We start from the raw sequence: 18887 nt of genomic DNA on the forward strand, positions 1-18887 counted from the left end.
AATCCAGCCTGCGGATGGTCCAGGAATCAGCATGTTTTTAAATGAGTAGTCTTTTTATTTGAAATGCATCTCTAGGATTTTTGTGGGGCCTGCCTGGTGTTTTTACATGAGTAGAATGTGTGCTTTTATTTAAAATGCATCTCTGGGTGATTTGTGGGGTATAGGAATTGGTTCATTTTATTTTCTTTCCAAAATATAGTCCTGCCCCCCACAAGGTCTGAGGGACAGTGGACTGGCCCCCTGCTGAAAATGTCTGCTGACCCCTGATATCATAGTGTTACCTCCTGCTGCCGCACTGAGGTGGGGGCCTCTTTCTCACCTGCCTCATCTCCGGACCGTGGGCTCCCTTGCGCTCGCCTCAGCTCCTCTTTCCTGGCCGTCCCGAGCTTGGTGTCCACCTCCTCAACACCATGTATATTTAGTTTTTTGCGGGGAGATCGGATCACCAAGAGTTACTAAGCTTTTTGTGGGAGATGGACAGTTCCAACAGGTTCTTCGCGGCAGCCAAGGGAAGATAATTTGCTTGGTTTTTTTTAAACACCTGTGCATTGCATTGAATATAAGATGACCCCCAATTTCCAACTAAAAATGAAGCAAAATAATTGTCTTATACACAGAAAAATAAAGTCGTTGGCGACGGCTTAATTGTGCTTTGCAGTGTGGGAAGAAGTTGCTTCAAACCTGAAGGTGAGCTACGGATGGCCTTTATGGCAGAAATGAAACTTCTCTTACGGTCAATACTTTAACAACCCTTTAATCATTATTGTTTTATTTGGCCCACTGAATTGTATGTAGGGTCAGATGCCCACAGCACACTCAATTCTATGAAATGCCAGTGCACACTAATACTGGAGAATGGCTTCTGGATTCCTCAGGAGAAAATCTGTATTAAGTGATGCACTCAAGAGGGAAGAAAAAAGGTACACTTGTGAGCTTTACTCCTGTGAAAGGATGTTTCAGAACACCTGTTTAAAATCTCTAGTACATCTGACATCTTATATCGGTAGTAGCAGGTAGCAATACCAGGCTGGGGGGTGTTTGAAACAGAAGAAAGCGGTGATTTTTAAAAACACACAGGATTGATCAAATAAGAACATTTTTATTAATAGGGAAGCTGTTTTTCTGCAAGAAGAGACATTGGGCAGAGCAGAAAGCCTAGACAAGCAGTGCATGGAACTTCAGAGTAGCCTTATTTATATAGTAACAGCTACATTAAAAACAACCCATTTCCTTTCAGACAAGGATACTACGCTAAGGTGCAGTTCTGTGTTTTCTCTGCCACAGTAGGCAAGCCCTGCCTCTGCCCAACACAGGCCCTACTGAAATCCCTTCACTAAAGCAGAAATCTGTTCCCAAAAGGAGGATCCATAATTAAGGGTGGAATATAAACAGTTCAGGCACCCCATGGGCCTCATCGTGCCACCCTCAAGCTGCGAGACATGGTTTCTAAACCTTCAGAAATCACTGCTGTGCTTACTCCCCCCATTCAATAAGAGCTCCATGAATCCCCAGGATGCACTTGAAAATGTCACTGACCCCAAGGAGCTGTTCCGAAATAAATTTTTGATCAGGTGATAATTTCACTAGTAGGACGCCATCACTAAATTTATACATTCAGGAAATTATGTATAGTATACTGCAAAAACACAGTAAGACATAAATCTGCCCACAGCTGCTCAGGAAGGTCCATTGGCTCCCAAGCTTCGGAACATTGTCCTCTTCCTGCTCCAGTCCATGCGAGACAGGGGAATTATTGCTTTTCTTCCTTCTGATCCCCAGAGCTTGAAGAGCTTCCTGAACTCTCAGAACTCTCCCGCTCAGATGCCATCTGAAGAGGGGGGAAAAGCAGTGTTAGATCAGCAGGGCACCGACTAACAGGAGGATGTAAGAACAGTGCTCCTTCTTACTTATTTCTTCCTGGCAAGCTGAGCCACAAGGAAGAGTGTTGACTAGACCAAAAAAATTAATTCTTTACTTTCGCCAAGTGCTCAAATAAATTATGGCAATTTGACATCTCTATCTGCTACTCCAATCAACTGAGCTGAGGAGCCTGCAATCTTCTCCCTTAATCACCAGATCTCAAGATGCAAGCATTCAAAACTTGTGCTACATTTTTTTTTCTTCCAATCACCTCTCATTCCTAAGGTCAGCGATGATCAGCTAGTACATCAGTGGTGTCCAGGAATCTCTCTCAGTTTGACCGAGTGGCTTTGCTTACTTTTCCTTTACCCAGCTGGTCTTTTACTTGCTAAGACCAGGAGCACACATACAACTGGAAATTCCAAACCAGCTGCCCTTGCCCACCCTAATAAATAATAATACCTTTATTGTCAATGTACAACTTGTGTACAATGAAATTAACCAAGCCCCCCCCCATACACGACCCTCCTACCTTTTTATAGGCCATTTCAAAGAGTTTCAGGGACGCCTGCTGTAAGGTGGATGCTGCCTGCCTGATGTTCTCGCCAGTTTCGCTATCTTTACGAGCTAGCAGTTCACGCATTTTCGCAATTTCTTCTCTCAGTTTGTTGCACTGTAAAGCAATTGCAGAGAAACACATGTCGATAACCCTTTCGGCATTTAGCAAAGCGGATCTTGACCTCAACTACAGCAATTAGAAGGTGCCATCAGCTCCCAGGGTGGAAGGTATTTTATCAGCAAGGGAGAAGCCATGGGAACCAATCTGCCTGCCTTTACCCCCATTAGTTAAAAAATAAATCACTTGCCTAATAAGTTTATGTTCTCCTAGGTCAGGGGTCAGCAACCCGCGGCTCCGGAGCCGCATGTGGCTCTTTTACACCTTTGCCGCGGCTCTAGGATCACCCAGTGAGTTTCATGGCCAAGTAGGGATTTAAACCGTGGTCTCCCTGGTCCTAGCCCAACACTCTAACGACTACATGAGCTCTCAGACATGCATGGACTGCCATAAGCATCAAGGTCAGTTCTAAAACATATTTAAAAATCGGTTGTTTATTCCAGCGAGTTCATGGCTTGCGGGCACAGCGAAAAGGTAAAATGTACTGAAATTCACAAAAATGATGAAAACGTGTAATCGGGCTTCCTCACCCTCAGCCCTCCAGATGTTTTTGGCCTACAACTCCCATGATCGCTAGCTAGTAGGACCAGTGGTCAGGGATGATGGGAATTGTAGTCTCAAAACACCTGGAGGGCCGAGGTTGAAGAAGCCTGGTGTAGATGCTGCTGTTGTGATCAGCTTCCCTCCCCACTGGTCTCCTAGAACCAGAAGCAGAATGAAGAGGGAGGGGCAGAGACAGGCAATTTGGCATGGTCTCAGATTGCTTGGGAAGGACTTGGGAGAAATAGCAGCTTTGGGAAAGGTGGGGAACCTTAAGTCTCCACAACCGCCTCATAGGGGCAAGATCTATCAGGACAAGTTGCTATGCTCACTATACCTGGTTCCTGAGTCGACCTAGTTTCCCTGAATAAAGAGTTAAGTTCATGGAAGCCATGTGATTTATTGCCAATTTGCTCCCGACAGCCTGAAATGTTGTCATGCATGATTACAGCGTAAACCATGAACATTGCTGCATAGCTGTCTCACCTTCACTGGCAAAGCAGTAGAAAAATCAGTAGGTGGGAGAAGCAACCAGGGACTGTAATTTTTGCTTTGCACAAGACCAACCACACAAAATCAAATTTTGTTACTCTAATGGATTGATCATAAATTTAGCATCATCACTAGTTATTAAGAGAACAGAACAGCATTTGATTCTCATAAGAGTTCCCTTCCCCCAAGTTGACTTGGCCCCTTCATGGCTTTTCCAGCAACCTTTCTTACGCAGGGGATACTACCCCAATATAACAAAAGCTTACAAGATTTTCTCTTTTTAATTTCTTGGGAGAAGTCTGCATTTATTATCTCTGCCAAAGGCTTTCTGGAATTAAAATTAAAGATCATGAATTGTTTTAAAAGCCTTTTCTCATTATCGTAGGCTGCTTAGTTTCTCCGGTGATAAATTAGCACAGCCAGGAAATTGCTGTATGAAGGATTATACAATTTAGAGAGCATTAGTTTTGCACATTCTGACAAAAAGAGGAAGCAAATTCAGTACATGCCCAGGCAGCGTGTCAAATCCATACACAATTAATTTTAGACTGAGACAAAAGAAAATTCGTTTACCGCAAGGCAGAACACCCACCTCATCAGCAGGCAGCTGATCTTTGAACTCTTCCATTTTGGATTCTGTATCATGGATTATTCCTTCTGCCATGTTTACAGCTTCAACACGTTCCTGAATAAAACAGCAACTTTGGTGAAATACCCCATTTGTGCCCCTAACACTCACATATCAATGAGGATCATGAAGCTGACACAGAATTAGGCATCTAAATATATTTCACCCAAATCTAACTCTTCGGATACTCATTCATTCATTGTTCTGTAAGCAAAAATGCTCCAATTCTATCAACTCAAGGATTTTGAAAAGCGAGTGTAGCATCTATTTTAGTTTGAGGACCTAGACATCTGCTCCAAAGTTCTCCAAAGACATAACTGCATTGGGAGTCATCACTGCAAACTTACCTTTCTTCGCCTGTCTTCTTCTGCATATTTTTCTGCATTCTTCACCATATTCTCAATATCGTCTTTGCTAAGACCACCAGAAGACTGGATCACAACTACAAAAATATGAAACGGTATTTTGTTTACAGAATGCTATCTGAAACCAAAGCAACACATGCCTAGTAGGCATACAAAACCAATCCCGTAGACCACAAAAATTATATCTGCCTGACCCTCACTGTAACATTATGACGTCTAGCATTTACACCCCACATTTGTATAAAAATAGCCAAAACTGACTTTCTGCAATCCCTATCTTCAATTAGTTTGTTCTCTTGCTTTTTAAAGAGCTATAGGCCTCCTATATTATTTGACATTTTCTACTATCTGATGTAGTACTGTCATTTTTAAGAACAAAGTGCTTATGTAACAGATCTCAAAGCCAGGAGAAACAAGCTTCTCAGTTGTGTTGTGCTCAGTTAGAAATCTTCCACACGTGTTTTCAGAATGATGTGTTGGTAATAGCATCACTGCACACACTTGATTGGTTCTGGCCATGAGCAAAGCTCAGAGATCTTATCAAAAGCTTCCAGAAAAGAAATTAAGCTCAGGTAGGAACTGCAAACTAAACAATGGCCACGTTTTATAGTTTGACAGAAGTTGCACACTAGTGTCTCTCTCTTCTATTTTTCCTTCCTTCCCATGATATCACGATAGTCCTTTACTGTGCCTGACTGCCATAACAATTTCATCTGTTCACATTCCCTCTCCCCTCCAAAGAAGCAACAATCTAGCACACTTACTCTGTTGCTCCCGTCCTGTGCCTTTATCTTTAGCAGAAACATGAACAATTCCATTGGCATCAATGTCAAAAGTGACCTCAATCTGGGGGACTCCCCGTGGAGCTGGCGGAATCCCAACCTAAAATCACAAGGTGCATTGTTGATAACCAAGAGGGAACAATTACTAATAAGCTTTGCGCCTCCTTATTAATTATGCAATAAATAGTAAGCATTTGAGATCGACTGCTGATTCTACTTGCTACTCAGTGAAGCAATCTAACACTGAAGTAGTACTGTACAATCTAATATTGACCCCTGATCAGATGTCAAACAGATGAACAACTATTTGACTTTTACAAGATATCTGAAGGCAGTCCTGTTCAGGGAAGTTTTTAATGTTTTATTGTGTTTTTAATATTTTGTTGGGAGCTGCCCAGAGTGGCTGGGACAACCCAGTTGGAGGGATGGCATATAAATAACAAGATAATGATGATTTCCACAACTCCTTGTAGTTGGCACCCATCTGCCTTGGAAGACAACGCAAGAGTGCACCTTTGGTAGTAAAGTCAAAATGCTGGCGCGTTACAGCGCCTGCTGTGGCTGTAGAGACTAGTATGGGAAAAACATTTTATTGCAGGTGGGGTAGATGAAGGCATCTGGTTTTGCTGAAAACCCACTTGCAGGTTAATGCTTATTTGAAGGAGGATTTTCACTCAATGAGCACATGCTTTGCATGCAAAAGGTTCAAGGTTCAATTTCTGGCATCTGTACGCAGTGAAAAGACGTCTAAGAGTTGCAGCCAGTGTAAATAGTACTTAGCTGGATGAGCAAACACAGTTCCCTGTGTTCTTATGCTACTTTTCTATGCTATGACTACACACTTACACCCATTCATAGAAATTTAGAGAACTACCCAATGTCAATCAAACTCTTATTTCAAACACACTTTCAGTGGGTCTACCCTGGCTATGACTTAGTACAGCAAGTCCTGTACAGAAAATCTGCACATGACAATGGCAAAATTAATGCTACAGTTCATTTTTTCCAAGTATTGTTAAAAGGAAAAAATAATGAACTCTTCTACATGTTCTGGGGTTTTTTTGCTGCAGAAAAGGTTTGTTCCTATGCAACAATGTCTTTCAACCCTAGTGGGCAGAATGAAACTACTTCCTATAATTTTCATACCATAACGGCAGATGAAAACAAACTTACCAAAGTAAATTGGCCAAGCAGCTTATTGTCACCAGCCATTTCTCTCTCACCCTGATGCACTTTGATCTCCACCTGAGTCTGTCCGTCAGCAGCTGTAGAGAACACCTGTCAAAATGAAACACATTTGGTATCAGCAGTGTTGTGTAATTAAAAATAGCAGCTGAAGGGAAAGCCAAACGAATAGAAGGTAGCCAAACCAATAAGAGACAATGTAATTTCTTCCAAGCAGTACTACAACTATCACAGCCTCTAACTTATTGCTACTGGAAAGCGTAATATGTACTAGCAAATGACTGAAGTTCTGGGAGAAAGTATCTTATGCCTTAGAGTTGTAAGACAAAGCAGTGCTCCCAATGGATCTCCTACTCCCCCCACCCTTCCCAGCAACCTGTCTCCATAGCGATTGTTAGGTTCTCTGGCACAGCTCAGTTGGTAGAGCAGGAGACAATCTCAGGGTTGTGGGTTTGAGCCCCATATTGGGCAAAAGGTTCTTGCATAACTGGGCAGCATACAACAGTTACATCCTTAAAAATCATAGCCATTGCCATAGTGGAGGAACAGCTTAGTCCTGCACAGCCTGCAAATTACGACAATCTTCAGTTTTTTTCTATACTGTCTAAACCTTTGAGCACAAACAGCAAGAGAATGATGGCCTCGCAACAGACCAAGAGGAATAGGAAGGAATGCTTTAGGGTCAGGGACATAGCATAAACCATAGAAGGGTACAAAGAACACACAGTACCATTTCACACAAAGAAATACGCAGAACACTGTCTCCCATACACGCGCACACACTCCCACCTGGCTCTTCTTGGTTGGAATAGTCGTGTTCCTGTTGATGAGCTTAGTGAAAACTCCTCCTAGCGTCTCAATACCAAGGGAAAGAGGGGTCACATCCAGCAGCAGCACATCAGTGACATCACCAGCCAGCACACCTCCCTGGATGGCAGCACCAATAGCAACAGCTTCATCGGGATTAACTGCTTTGCTAGGAGCGCGGCCAAACAAGTCCTGGACAGTCTGCTGTACCTGAATGGAAACGTAAGACGTGCATGCCTATTAGGTTTTTTTTGGGGTGGTGGTGGTGGGGTTTAGAAATGGCAAAAAATCCCACTGAATCTGCAGGTTACTCTACAGTAGACACATTCTCAGTTTCCCTCTAATTCTAGGAACAACATGTAGCCCAGTCTGAATAAGCAACAGAAGCGTTGAGATTTATATACATCATTGCACATATCTGGAGAAAACCACCACCATTCTCTTACAGGAGACAAATACAGCCTTCTCATATGCTAAGAGAAATAAAATTATAAAACGCTTGCCTTTTGGACCCACAGCATTCTTTTATATAGCAATCAGCCCTGTTCAGTTATCCCCCCCCCTCCTCCAGACTTGCTGCAGCCTCCCGGCCATACTCCGTAAGTTGGAGGGCTATCATCTCTAGTAGGTAACCTACAAGAGCAGCGGAGGCTCCCCACTGCACACAGTCATCCTCCAACATGTGAAGGATCAACTGGGAATATGATAGGAGAGGCGGGCTGAGTGCGTTCATCCACACTCTATGTGATTAACATGAGACAGAACACAAGACTTGGATAGGGCCAAGTGCTGCGCCTTCACACGACATAAGAAGAAGAAGAAGAGTTTGGATTTGATATCCCGCCTTTCACTCCCCTTCAGGAGTCTCAAAGCGGCTAACATTCTCCTTTCCCTTCCTCCCCCACAACAAACACTCTGTGAGGTGAGTGGGGCTGAGAGACTTCACAGAAGTGTGACTGGCCCAAGGTCACCCAGCAGCTGCATGTGGAGGAGCGGAGACCCGAACCCGGTTACCCAGATTACGTGACTACCGCTCTTAACCACTACACCACACTACACCACTATAATAATAATAATAATTTTTATTTATACCCCGCCCTCCCCAGCCAAGGCCAGGCTCAGGTCAGTTAACAAGCAATGATAAAAACAAGTTGAATGAATACAGCTTAAAAACAAGATTAAAATACATTAAAATATTGAAACATTAAAATGCAGCCTCATCACAGGAGGAGAAAGGAAAAAGAAAGAGGGGGAGGGAATCAAATTGGCTCCAAGCCAAAGGCCAGGAGGAAAAACTCTGTCTTACAGGCCCTGCAGAAAGAAATCAGATCCTGCAGGGCCCTGGTCTCATGAGGCAGAGCGTTCCACCAGGCTGGAGCCAGTGTTGAGAAGGCCTGGCTCTGGTTGAGGCTAATCTAACTTCCTTAGGGCCCGGGACCACTAGGGTGTTGCTATTTATGGACCTTAAGGTCCTCCGTGGGGCATACCAGGAGAAGCGGTCCCGTAGGTACAAGGGTCCTAGGCCGTGAAGGGCTTTAAAGGTCAAAGCCAGCACCTTAAATCTGACCCTGTACTCCACCGGGAGCCAGTGCAGCTGGAAAAGCACTGGGTGAATGTGCTCCCATGGCAGAGACCCCGTGAGGAGCCTCGCTGCAGCATTCTGCACCCGCGGGAGTTTCTGGGACAGCTTCTTTCAAGCTTCAAGGGCAGCCCCGCGTAGAGCGAATTACAGTAGTCAGGCTTTCGTCCACAAACAAAAGGCACAGCAGCAAACCAACAGAATAATCCGAAAACAGGAGGACAGAAGCTTGAAAGAAATGACACCACTGTTCTTCTCCTGACCCTTCAGTGCCAAGTGAGGGCTTTTTGGAGCCTTCAACCGCCATGCATAAGCCTCTTGGCACACATTGCCTCATTTATAACTTAAGAGAGATACGCTGGTGAGCTGGGAAGGAAGCCCAAAAGCAAAGACCTCGAAAAACAAAAACACAAGCAACTCCCCCTGCAAAACAGACTTTAAATTCAAGCTACCAAGGTTTTAGCCACAGTTAAACTTTAACAGGCGAAGTCACGAGTGGCATAGGCAGCAGACAGGTAATGCTAATTTCATGCCAACACCATCTGCTGAGTCGCTACTCACTCCAGTCACCTCTGCTGTCTTAAGAGTTAAGCAAGGTCCAAAGGGCACAACTGATGATATGGGGGTCCAAGTATATTAAGTCACAGGAAATCTATTATACCTTAGGCATCCTGGTCATGCCACCAACTAATATAACTTCACCAATGTCGCTCTTGCTGACTTCAGCGTCCTGCATGGCTTTCTGGCAAGGTGCTATTGTCCTTCTGATCAGATCGGCCACAATCCCCTCAAACTGAGAACGAGTCAGTTTCATATTCAAATGCTTTGGTCCTGAAGCATCCATTGTAAGATATGGCAAGTTAATGTCTGTCTGCAATGCAAAGAAAGATCAGCCATCAGAGATAAATAAAAAACAAACAGCACCCTTTCTGATCTGACTCTTTCCTCAAGTCTGTAAAGGTAACCAAATTGTTGTTCGTATTTATTCTGTCCAGACAAAGAATCAAGAACTTCCTTCAAACCAAATTTTCAACACACCAACTCAAAATGTACACTAATTGTTTAGTTAAAACAAATCCTCCTTTGTTGTTACAGAGAAGATCTCTGGCCAAAAAGCAATGCTTGATTGCAAAGCTTGAATAAAAAATGTACTTGTCACACAGTTAAGATCACTAGAACAAACTATAGCTCACTACATGAGCTACAGTTATAGGATATGGCACTTATCTATTACTCTGGCCAGAAAGAAAAGCTATTTATTTTTTCCTCAGTAATAACTAATTCCCTCGGAGCACTGAAAAAGGCAAACCCATCAGTCACCAACATTTGGGGGTTCTCCAGTCATTGTACTGTACATGATTAGTAGTTTACGCATCTGGTTAGGCTCTAGGAATTTCCCCCAAAGCAACACTTCCATTAGTGTATTATCACATTTTTCCAGGACTTCCGCTACTGGGAAATACTCCCCACCCCTTGTAGTGCTTTTGCTTGGAGTGAAATAATTCATTTACTCACCTGGACTGAGGAAGAGAGTTCACACTTTGCTTTTTCTGCAGCTTCCCTCACCCTCTGTAGAGCCATGTTATCTTTAGTTAGATCAACACCTGTCTGGAAAAGGACAAACAACATGTTCATAGTATTATACTGTGAGACAGAACAGCATTACAAAACCCACATTCTCTTTCATGTTCAATATTTGAAGTGGCTCTTCAAAATCACATGTGGTTTATAGCACTGACAGTACTAATTGCACATGTAACCACATAAACAGCACAGTACAGTCATACCTTGGAAGTTGAAGGGAATACGTTCCAGAAGCCCATTCAACTTCCAAAACGTCTGGAAACCAAAGTGCAGCTTCTGATTGGCTGCAGGAAGCTCCTGCAGCCAATCGGAAGCCCCGCCGGACGTTTGGGTTCCTAAGAACGTTCGCAAACCAGAAAACTCACTTCCGGGTTTGCGGCGTTTGGGAGCCAAAACGTCTGAGTATCAAGGTGTTTGGGATCCAAGGTATGACTATACTACCAACAACTTAAAAGGCTTTGCAGTGTATGTGATGTAACACATCAGAGATTTACCTGACGAGCCAATTTACTAATTTTCATTGTGTTAATGGATCTTTAAATAGCAAGGCTGGGAATTCTCTTTCTTTCATTCTTTTTAATTAACATTAGAACTAATGTGTCTTTTCTTCACTCCAGCTACTAATACTAGACTAGCTACATCTTGGTACACAAATGCCCTCTGTTGCCAAGCGATCATTTCCAGTCCCAGTTATGTTTTGCTTCTCAAGTACGCATCAGTCCTGCCCGAGCTACGTTTAAGGGGAAAAGGTAAACCTTCCACTGCCACAAAATGCATGCCAAACGGTACTGGATGCTAACTAAATCTGGCAGTGCTGAATTGCCTATTAATGTCAACATTATACAATCCACTCATTAAAACAGCGAGCACCCAAGCCTTTTCTACAGAGCACCTTCAATTTACTTCAATGAATTTGGATTGGCTGTTCACTAAACTTTATCTGACACGACTAACAAAACAAGACTGACAGCCAAATTTTAGTTGCGTCCGTAAAGAAAGGCACTGCACTGGAACTGTGTGCTCTGGGAGAGGCTTTTTCTTCTACATCCATTCCAGCCTCAAATAGCCATGCAAGGATGGAAAGGATAGCTGCCATCATATGGCATGGAGATCCATGGCTCCTGATCATGCAGGCAACATGTGTCAGGGAGCCATAGCCAAACACAGAACTACAGCACACACAGACTTCGTGCCCCCCTCCCTGCAAGTATACAGATACATGTCTCCTCCGGCTTCATACATTTTGTGAGGGAAATGCAGCAAACATGCCCACCACTGTAAAATGTGTGCTGGTCTTCAGAGAGTTAGGTAAAGGGACCCCTGTCTGTTAGGTCCAGTCGTGGACAACTCTGGGGTTCCGGTGCTCATCTCGCTTTACTGGCCGAGGGAGCTGGCGTTTGTCCACAGACAGCTTCCGGGTCATGTGGCTAACACGATTAAGCTACTTCTGGCAAACCAGAGCAGCGCATGGAAGCGCAGTTTACCTTCCCGCTGGAGTGGTACCTATTTATCTACTTGCACTTTGACGTGCTTTCGAATTGCTAGGTTGGCAGGCGCAGGGACTGAGCAACGGGAGCTCACCCTGTCGCAGGGATTCGAACCGCCAACCTTCTGATTGGCAAGCCCTAAACCACAGAGCCACCCGCATCCCTCCACGGTGCCGAGTTAAAATGTACTAAACACACACATCACATGCATCCCTCCTGCTTATGTTCAAGAGGTGAAGATGTGTTTAAAAGCGAACTACAAGAGGATTTCAGTAAGGCCAGTGGCAAAGGAGCAGAGAGCGCACAGGTTTCTTTTCTTGGAAACCAGTGTGGCGCTTCTAATAAAGTTAGTCAGATCCATACAGGTCTCCCTTTTTTAAGGTTAAATGAACACTTGAAAAAGCTCTCTGGTGGTTCCTTCATCTCCAGACCATGAAATAGAAGCGACTTACCTCTCTCTTGAAGTCTTTCACAATATGCTGCAACAAGGCCTGGTCAAAATCTTCACCGCCCAAGAAAGTGTCACCATTGGTGGATTTGACCTCAAAGACTCCCTTCTGAATTTCCAAGACAGAAATATCGAATGTGCCACCACCCAAGTCATAGACTGCAATACTAAAGGGGGCGGAAGGGACACATGCATTAGCACCTTCAGTCATGGGGGACCATCAGTTTCCTCTTTTAATCAACGGCTAACATGTTAAAGGAGTGAGGCTGTTGCAAGTTGCTTCATTTCATTACTTGGAATATTAAGATTTCAGAGGATGTCCAATTTTTGCCGCACTGTCTTATTTAATTTTAATCCAACAAGCAACTTGTTGAAACAGAAGCAGCTGCTTATGAAGGCAGGTATCGGGAATTGACAGGTTTATTTCCTTCTTGGCATGAAGGTCACTGTACTCTGCTTAGTTGCATGGAAGAGAGAATGCCACCAATTTCAGAGGTTTCCCTGCATCTCTGCTTACAGGAATATAATATTTTGCTATACTGAGCACAGAGGACTACATATGAAGGTATGCTCCAAAGTCTTTCAGTTCCATTGTTTGCCTAAAAACTGGAGGAATCCGCCCAGAAGCTGGCAATTCATTTATCTGACCTAAGAAAACATGAAAGCAATGGAGCTCAAGTTCTCAGAAGACAGGAAGCAGAGTTTTATATACTTACACTTTGTCTTCAGACTTATCCAAGCCATAAGCTAGTGCTGCAGCTGTTGGCTCATTTATCACCCTCAAAACATTCAATCCTGCAATCTGCCCGGCATCTTTAGTAGCCTTGGAAGAAAATAATGGCATGTTAAAACATTGCTTGATTACAAAAAAGGCCTATGTTTCCTCTGCAAAATAACTTTTGAGAGAACTCTTGTAAAGCAACTATAATGGGGAAGTGCTATAATTCAGTGGCTAGAGCATCTCCTTTGCATGCAGGTTCCATATCCAGCCCCAAGCTTCACTTGGTAGGACTGAGACTGCCCCTTTTCTGAAATCCTGGAAGCTGCTGCCAAGTCAGTGTAGACAATACTTAACTAGATAGCCCAAGGGTCTGATTCAATATAAAGCAGTTTCCTAGGTTCTTAATGGAGTCACATGCATTTTGGACTTCAGGCATTAACATATCCATGAAGAAATATATACGGAAAAGTATTCATGTATACTACTGCAGCAGAAGACAAGATATTGGAAACACAGCCACACAGATGAAGCAAATTCAGATTTCAGCAACCTTACCTGCCTCTGAGAATCATTGAAATACGCAGGGACCGTGATGACAGCATTTTTTGCTGGATGCCCCAGGTAATTTTCTAGTAAGTAAAAAGCATCATTTAAAATAGGTTCATATATAGACATGTCAAAGCAGAGGTTCCAATCTGGATGGCTTCCAGCTAGTGAAATGATGACTCTATGAAAGATTGGGAGTGGGCTTGCTTACTAAAATATTTGTATTTTGACATTCCTCCAATGAGTTCAGGGTGACATACAAGAAACAGGCCCATTTCCTCCTCACAGCCACCCTCTGGGTAGGTTATACAGAGCTTCTGACCGGGCTGAAGTCACTATCAACGCTCCTAATATTTGGATGAAATTTGAATCCAGGTCCCTTTGGTTACAATCTGAGACACTAGCAAATCACCTACAGTAGCTGTTAAGTAGAGATAAAACATGGAATATTTTCCTGTGTGTTACCCCTTTCCTGATCAAGAAGTTTTTGATGCTTGATGTTTTACTATGTTTTATATACAGTATGCGGTAAGCCACCTAACGTGGCTGGGGAAGACTATGCATGGCTGCCAAGTACAGGTTTATGAAGTGAATACTATTTTTTTCTTGTGCATACTCATTGCCTTTCTCCTCTTTCTTTTATAATCCTTAATAAACTTAATCCACCAAAGGGAGAGCGCTCCTTCCATGCTGCTCACAGTGCTTAAGTCAAGCAAAATGCTTCAAATTAACAGAAAGTAAGAGGGCAAGATGAGCTGGTGCTGGACCAGTGTACCCTGTGGAAATCCACAGCTGGGAAACCCACTACAATCTGGTAGATAATCCACGGGTCATGGGCACCTCGTTGGTGTGGGGATGCTGGGTCCCTCTACTTCCCACACTCCCAGCTCAGATGCTTTACAGTACAAACCTGCTGTCTCCTTCATCTTCATCAATATGAAGGCACCAATCTGGCTTGGGGAATACAGCTTTCCATGAGCTTCTACCCAGGCATCGCCATTAGAAGCACGGACAATTTTAAAAGGAACGTTTTTGCTGGAAGTAAAAAGATTTTTAAAATGTTACAGAGCCTGTGTCAACAAATCAATCATGCATAATCACCATCACTCCACCGGCATTGTTCTTTAATGAAGCAACAAAGCAGGCAAAAGGACAACTTTAAAAGAACGAATGTTGCATTTCTATAAAACCACCTCAAAACTATTATACGACAGAGACCCTCTAGTCCAAAGTCCAGTCTTGGTCAGGAAAATTGGCCAGCAAAGGCCACTTTCTTTCAATTGTTCTATTTAGATCATCCACAACTACATCTGGAGCTTACAAAGCTCCACAAGTGCAAATATGTTTAGGTTTGCATTAATAGAAAAGATAACTTCCTTACATATCCTTCTGCACTTCCGAATCATCGTATCGCCGCCCAATTAGTCGTTTTGTTGCATAGAATGTATTGGGGGGATTCGTGACGGCCTGTCTTTTAGCTGGCATGCCCACCAATCTCTCCCCATCGCTTGTAAAGGCTACAACAGAAGGGGTCGTCCTGGCACCTTCTGCGTTTTCCAGCACCTATGCAAGATAAAAGAATATGCAACAGTGACTGTAGTTGAAGCAGCAGAAACTGGGTTTTTCTATTTTATTGTCAGGAAGGATTGGTTTTTATTTAAGACTATAATTTCCTTTGTGGAAAAGGTTCCTCAAAAATTGGGGTGTACATTTTAAAATAAACCATGAAGTGGATATTTTGAACTCACTTTCGCTTGCTTCCCTTCCATGACTGCCACACAAGAGTTGGTCGTGCCGAGATCAATGCCAATGACAGCACCTTTGATTGCTTCTGATCTGAAAAGATAAATTTAAATGTATTTTAAGCAAGAAAATGTCTACCTTCTACCGTACCATAAAAGCAGCAAGGCTACTACTGTTCTTCCAGCTGTATCATAGTTAGACTAGTGACTGCATTATAAGCAGTACAACAAAAAGATCAAGGCCATACTTTATTTTGTCCCTAATCTATGCCAAGCACGCACTTCAGCATATTTAACAAGCACACATATTTAACTACACTTTAACTGATTCCAGCTTTTCAAAGGCAAAGTTATGGTTTTGACCATCACTACTCAGAAAAACAGAATAACTTTATAATGGGGACTTCCTATGACCCTTTCCACTACTGCTGTTTCACACAGCAGTATACTGAGAGACAACTGGTAAGGCATTTGTCCTCCCTCATCACTAGCCAGAGAAAATTCTGGATTGACCCAGGTTGCTTACAGCAGTGCCCTGCACCCTAACAGCACAACCTCGCCTTTGCTCCCGGAGTTTGCCGGGCTGGGGGCGGGGGAAGCCCAAATTTTCCCCAACCCCAGAATGGGTCCGGGAGGGGTGGCAAGGTTGCAAAGCCTTTGGAGTGCAGTGCAAGTTCCCGCTGCGCTCCAAAGGCTTCAGGGATAGCCGCCTGAAGCCTTTGGAACGCAGCGGGACCTCGCGCTGCGCTCCAAAGGCTTTGGGTTCCTTTCGCTGAAGCCGGGAGAGCCTTGCCCTGAAGCGTGGAGAGTGAGAGGGGTCGGTGCTCACGACCCCTCTCGCTCTCCATTCGCTCCATAGGACGCACACACATTTTCCCTTCATTTCTGGAGGTGAAAAAGTGCATCCTATAGAGTGAAAAATATGGTAATTTCCCCCTTGAAATCCCTTGGCGCTGGGATCCATCCTCCTGCATTTTGTAGATGGTAATATATTTAAAGAAGAATTATGGAAGACACTAGGATTTGAGTCTTTTCTCCAACCAGAATCCATGCCCAAGCAAACCGCTAAATTTTCATGTCAGTATTAACAGATTTCAGAAAACGGGTTATCTACAGAAACTGAAATTCTCCGATTTTTATTTTTTCTTGAGAGCGAGACTGCATTTCCCAACAATTACTTTTTTTTACCAAAAAGAAAACAGTACGAAGGTTAATACTTGTTTGGCATACGTGCCCCCAACTTATGAGCCAGTCTAATTTCCAGTTCTGTCACCCGCCGTTTCTTTTTAGTTATTGTCTTTCTTCCCTCTACTTTTGGAGAAAGAGCTCTCAAGAAATGTTTGGTCTTCACACCACCCATGGGTTCTTGATAGGACTATAGCTTTTCCAAAAGCAAAAGCTTTGAATGCCTACAATCTGAGGAATGAATTGACATCTTTGTGATGCTCCTTTTAATAGTGAAGTAAAAATTTGCTTTTGCACTTTCAGTTCACATTGCCATTTCAACAAATAATGCTAGCTTGTTCAGCTATGTTACTTACGCATATTGCCTGCTTGTTACAGATCTGAGGATATCTTGACTTAAGCCATTCCAGAAAACCTAAAAAACAAATGAAGCTAATGAGATGTATTCATAAACAGCTACTATATGTCAATGAAAACCAACCACCTTCTGCCACCACTGTTAATGCTCTTAAAACTCAAAAACATGTCTTCCTATGAGAAGACTGCACCAGTTAAAAGCTTGATGATGGCATCAGCTTGGCAAACATCCTGACTTCTGTAATTTTTATTGCCCTACCTGCTACAGCTAGTTTACATTCTGATCCTATGCATGTTACCTAAGAAGTCCCACTGAGCTAGATGGAACTTACTCCTAAATAAGCCCACACAGAAATTCAGCCTCATGAGCTATATCAAACACACCTGAGCAAGCTTGCTTTCCAGGGGCAATTCCTTACTAAGATAAGGACTCTCAAGCATACTGCTTTTCAGTTCCCAAGCATCTCCCACCTTACCAATTACTACTTCAACAGAAGGTCCCAATCATTCTAATCCACCAGGGCTAATTCTGCTGCTCCCCATGTTCTGAAAAAAACTTGATTTTTAACATACCCTTTCAGATTCTTATCTACCGTGCTAAATAATCGCTGCACCTACTAACTAAAGCATGGGTAGGCAAACTAAGGCCTGGGGGCCGGATCTGGCCCAATCGCCTTCTAAATCTGGCCTGTGTACGGTCTTGGAATCAGCGTGTTTTTACATGAGTAGAATGTGTGCTTTTATTTCAAATGCATCTCTGGGTTATTTGTGGGGCATAGGAATTGGTTCATATTTTCCCCCCAAAATATAGTCCAGCCCTCCACAAGGTGTGAGGGACAGTGGACTGGCCCCCTGCTGGAAAACAAGTTTGCTGACCCCTGAACTAAAGGGCAGAAAGCTCAGAAAGCAAGGGGGCAGCTGTACTATTCCCATTTATTTTAAAAAAGGTCCAAAATCCAGCTTTGCAGCAATATGTTATTAGGCCAACCAAAATAATCAAGAAACAGTGCATAACAGTTACATAAATCATTTGGCGCGTTACATAAATTATTTAATGGAGATCCTCCCCGCCCCCCACCCACTTTAACACACGTGCGCTCCTCGCTGGATGCTTGAACCCCTCAGGCCCTCGAGTCGGGCAAGGATCTGACACCCAGCGGCAAAAAACCCTCATTTTTTTTACCCCCCTCACACGAGCAAAAAAATATATTTAAAAAATCAGCAAAAAGCCGGTCAGATTTCACGAAGCACGTGTCTGCCTTGACACACGTGTCCTGCGCGACACACGTGAGCTTGGAAAGGTCGTGGGAGCTAGCGGGTTTTGAGGCAGCGCGCTTCCGAGCTCCAACCCACCCCCCACCCTGCCTGAAGGGCACGGAAGGGAGCCCTTCTTTTCTGAGGGGGCTCCCGACGCCCTTGCCCCTCCCCTCTTCGCTCGTCCGTCCCTCGCGCCTTCTCCCTCTCCGCCCAGGGCGCCTCACCTGAGCAGGCCCTGCGGCGGCCCCTCCGCGGCGCAGAACCAGCAAGCGGGCGGCAGTCAACATGGTGGCGGCGGCGGAGGCCTGAGGAGGAGCGGAGAGAGCTGCGCGCGGCCGCTGCGGGTGCTTTCTCGAAGCCTCTGGCCCACGTGAGGGAGGCGAGGGGGCGTGGTCCAAGCGCTCGCGCTCGCGTGCGTCGTGCGAGAGAGGGGGTCCTCCGCCTTCCCTCGGCTGTCCTAGCAAAGCGCCGGGGGAGAAACGCCCGTGTCGAGAAACACAAACAGACACACGTACCCCAGTACCGCATTGAAAGGCACCAGTTTCTTTTTGTAAGGTGTTTTTTTTGTTTTGCTTTTAATTTTCCCTCAAGGAACGCTTCGAGAAAAGTGCCGCATCAGGCACTTTCCTAAGACAGCTTTGTGGAT

At 44.1% G+C, this 18887-nt stretch overlaps 1 protein-coding gene across 1 annotated transcript; it reads right to left on the reverse strand.

Annotated features, from left to right (window-relative positions):
• Positions 1–1079: 1079 nt before the first annotated feature.
• On the reverse strand, positions 1080–18619 carry HSPA9 (heat shock protein family A (Hsp70) member 9). The gene is made up of 17 exons (XM_082216378.1): positions 18466–18619; positions 16984–17042; positions 15449–15536; positions 15082–15263; positions 14611–14735; positions 13710–13783; positions 13150–13256; positions 12438–12600; positions 10430–10522; positions 9576–9785; positions 7318–7545; positions 6517–6621; positions 5326–5443; positions 4544–4638; positions 4161–4253; positions 2393–2533; positions 1080–1828 (listed from the first exon to the last, which is right to left on the reverse strand). The coding sequence occupies exons 1-17, from the start codon at positions 18526–18528 to the stop codon at positions 1751–1753; spliced, it is 2022 nt and encodes a 673-aa protein (XP_082072504.1). The 5' UTR covers positions 18529–18619; the 3' UTR covers positions 1080–1750.
• Positions 18620–18887: the final 268 nt, after the last annotated feature.

The sequence above is a fragment of the Podarcis vaucheri genome, assembly GCF_965113315.1.
Source record: "Podarcis vaucheri genome assembly, chromosome: 3".
In the NCBI taxonomy this organism is placed as follows: Eukaryota; Metazoa; Chordata; class Lepidosauria; order Squamata; family Lacertidae; genus Podarcis; species Podarcis vaucheri.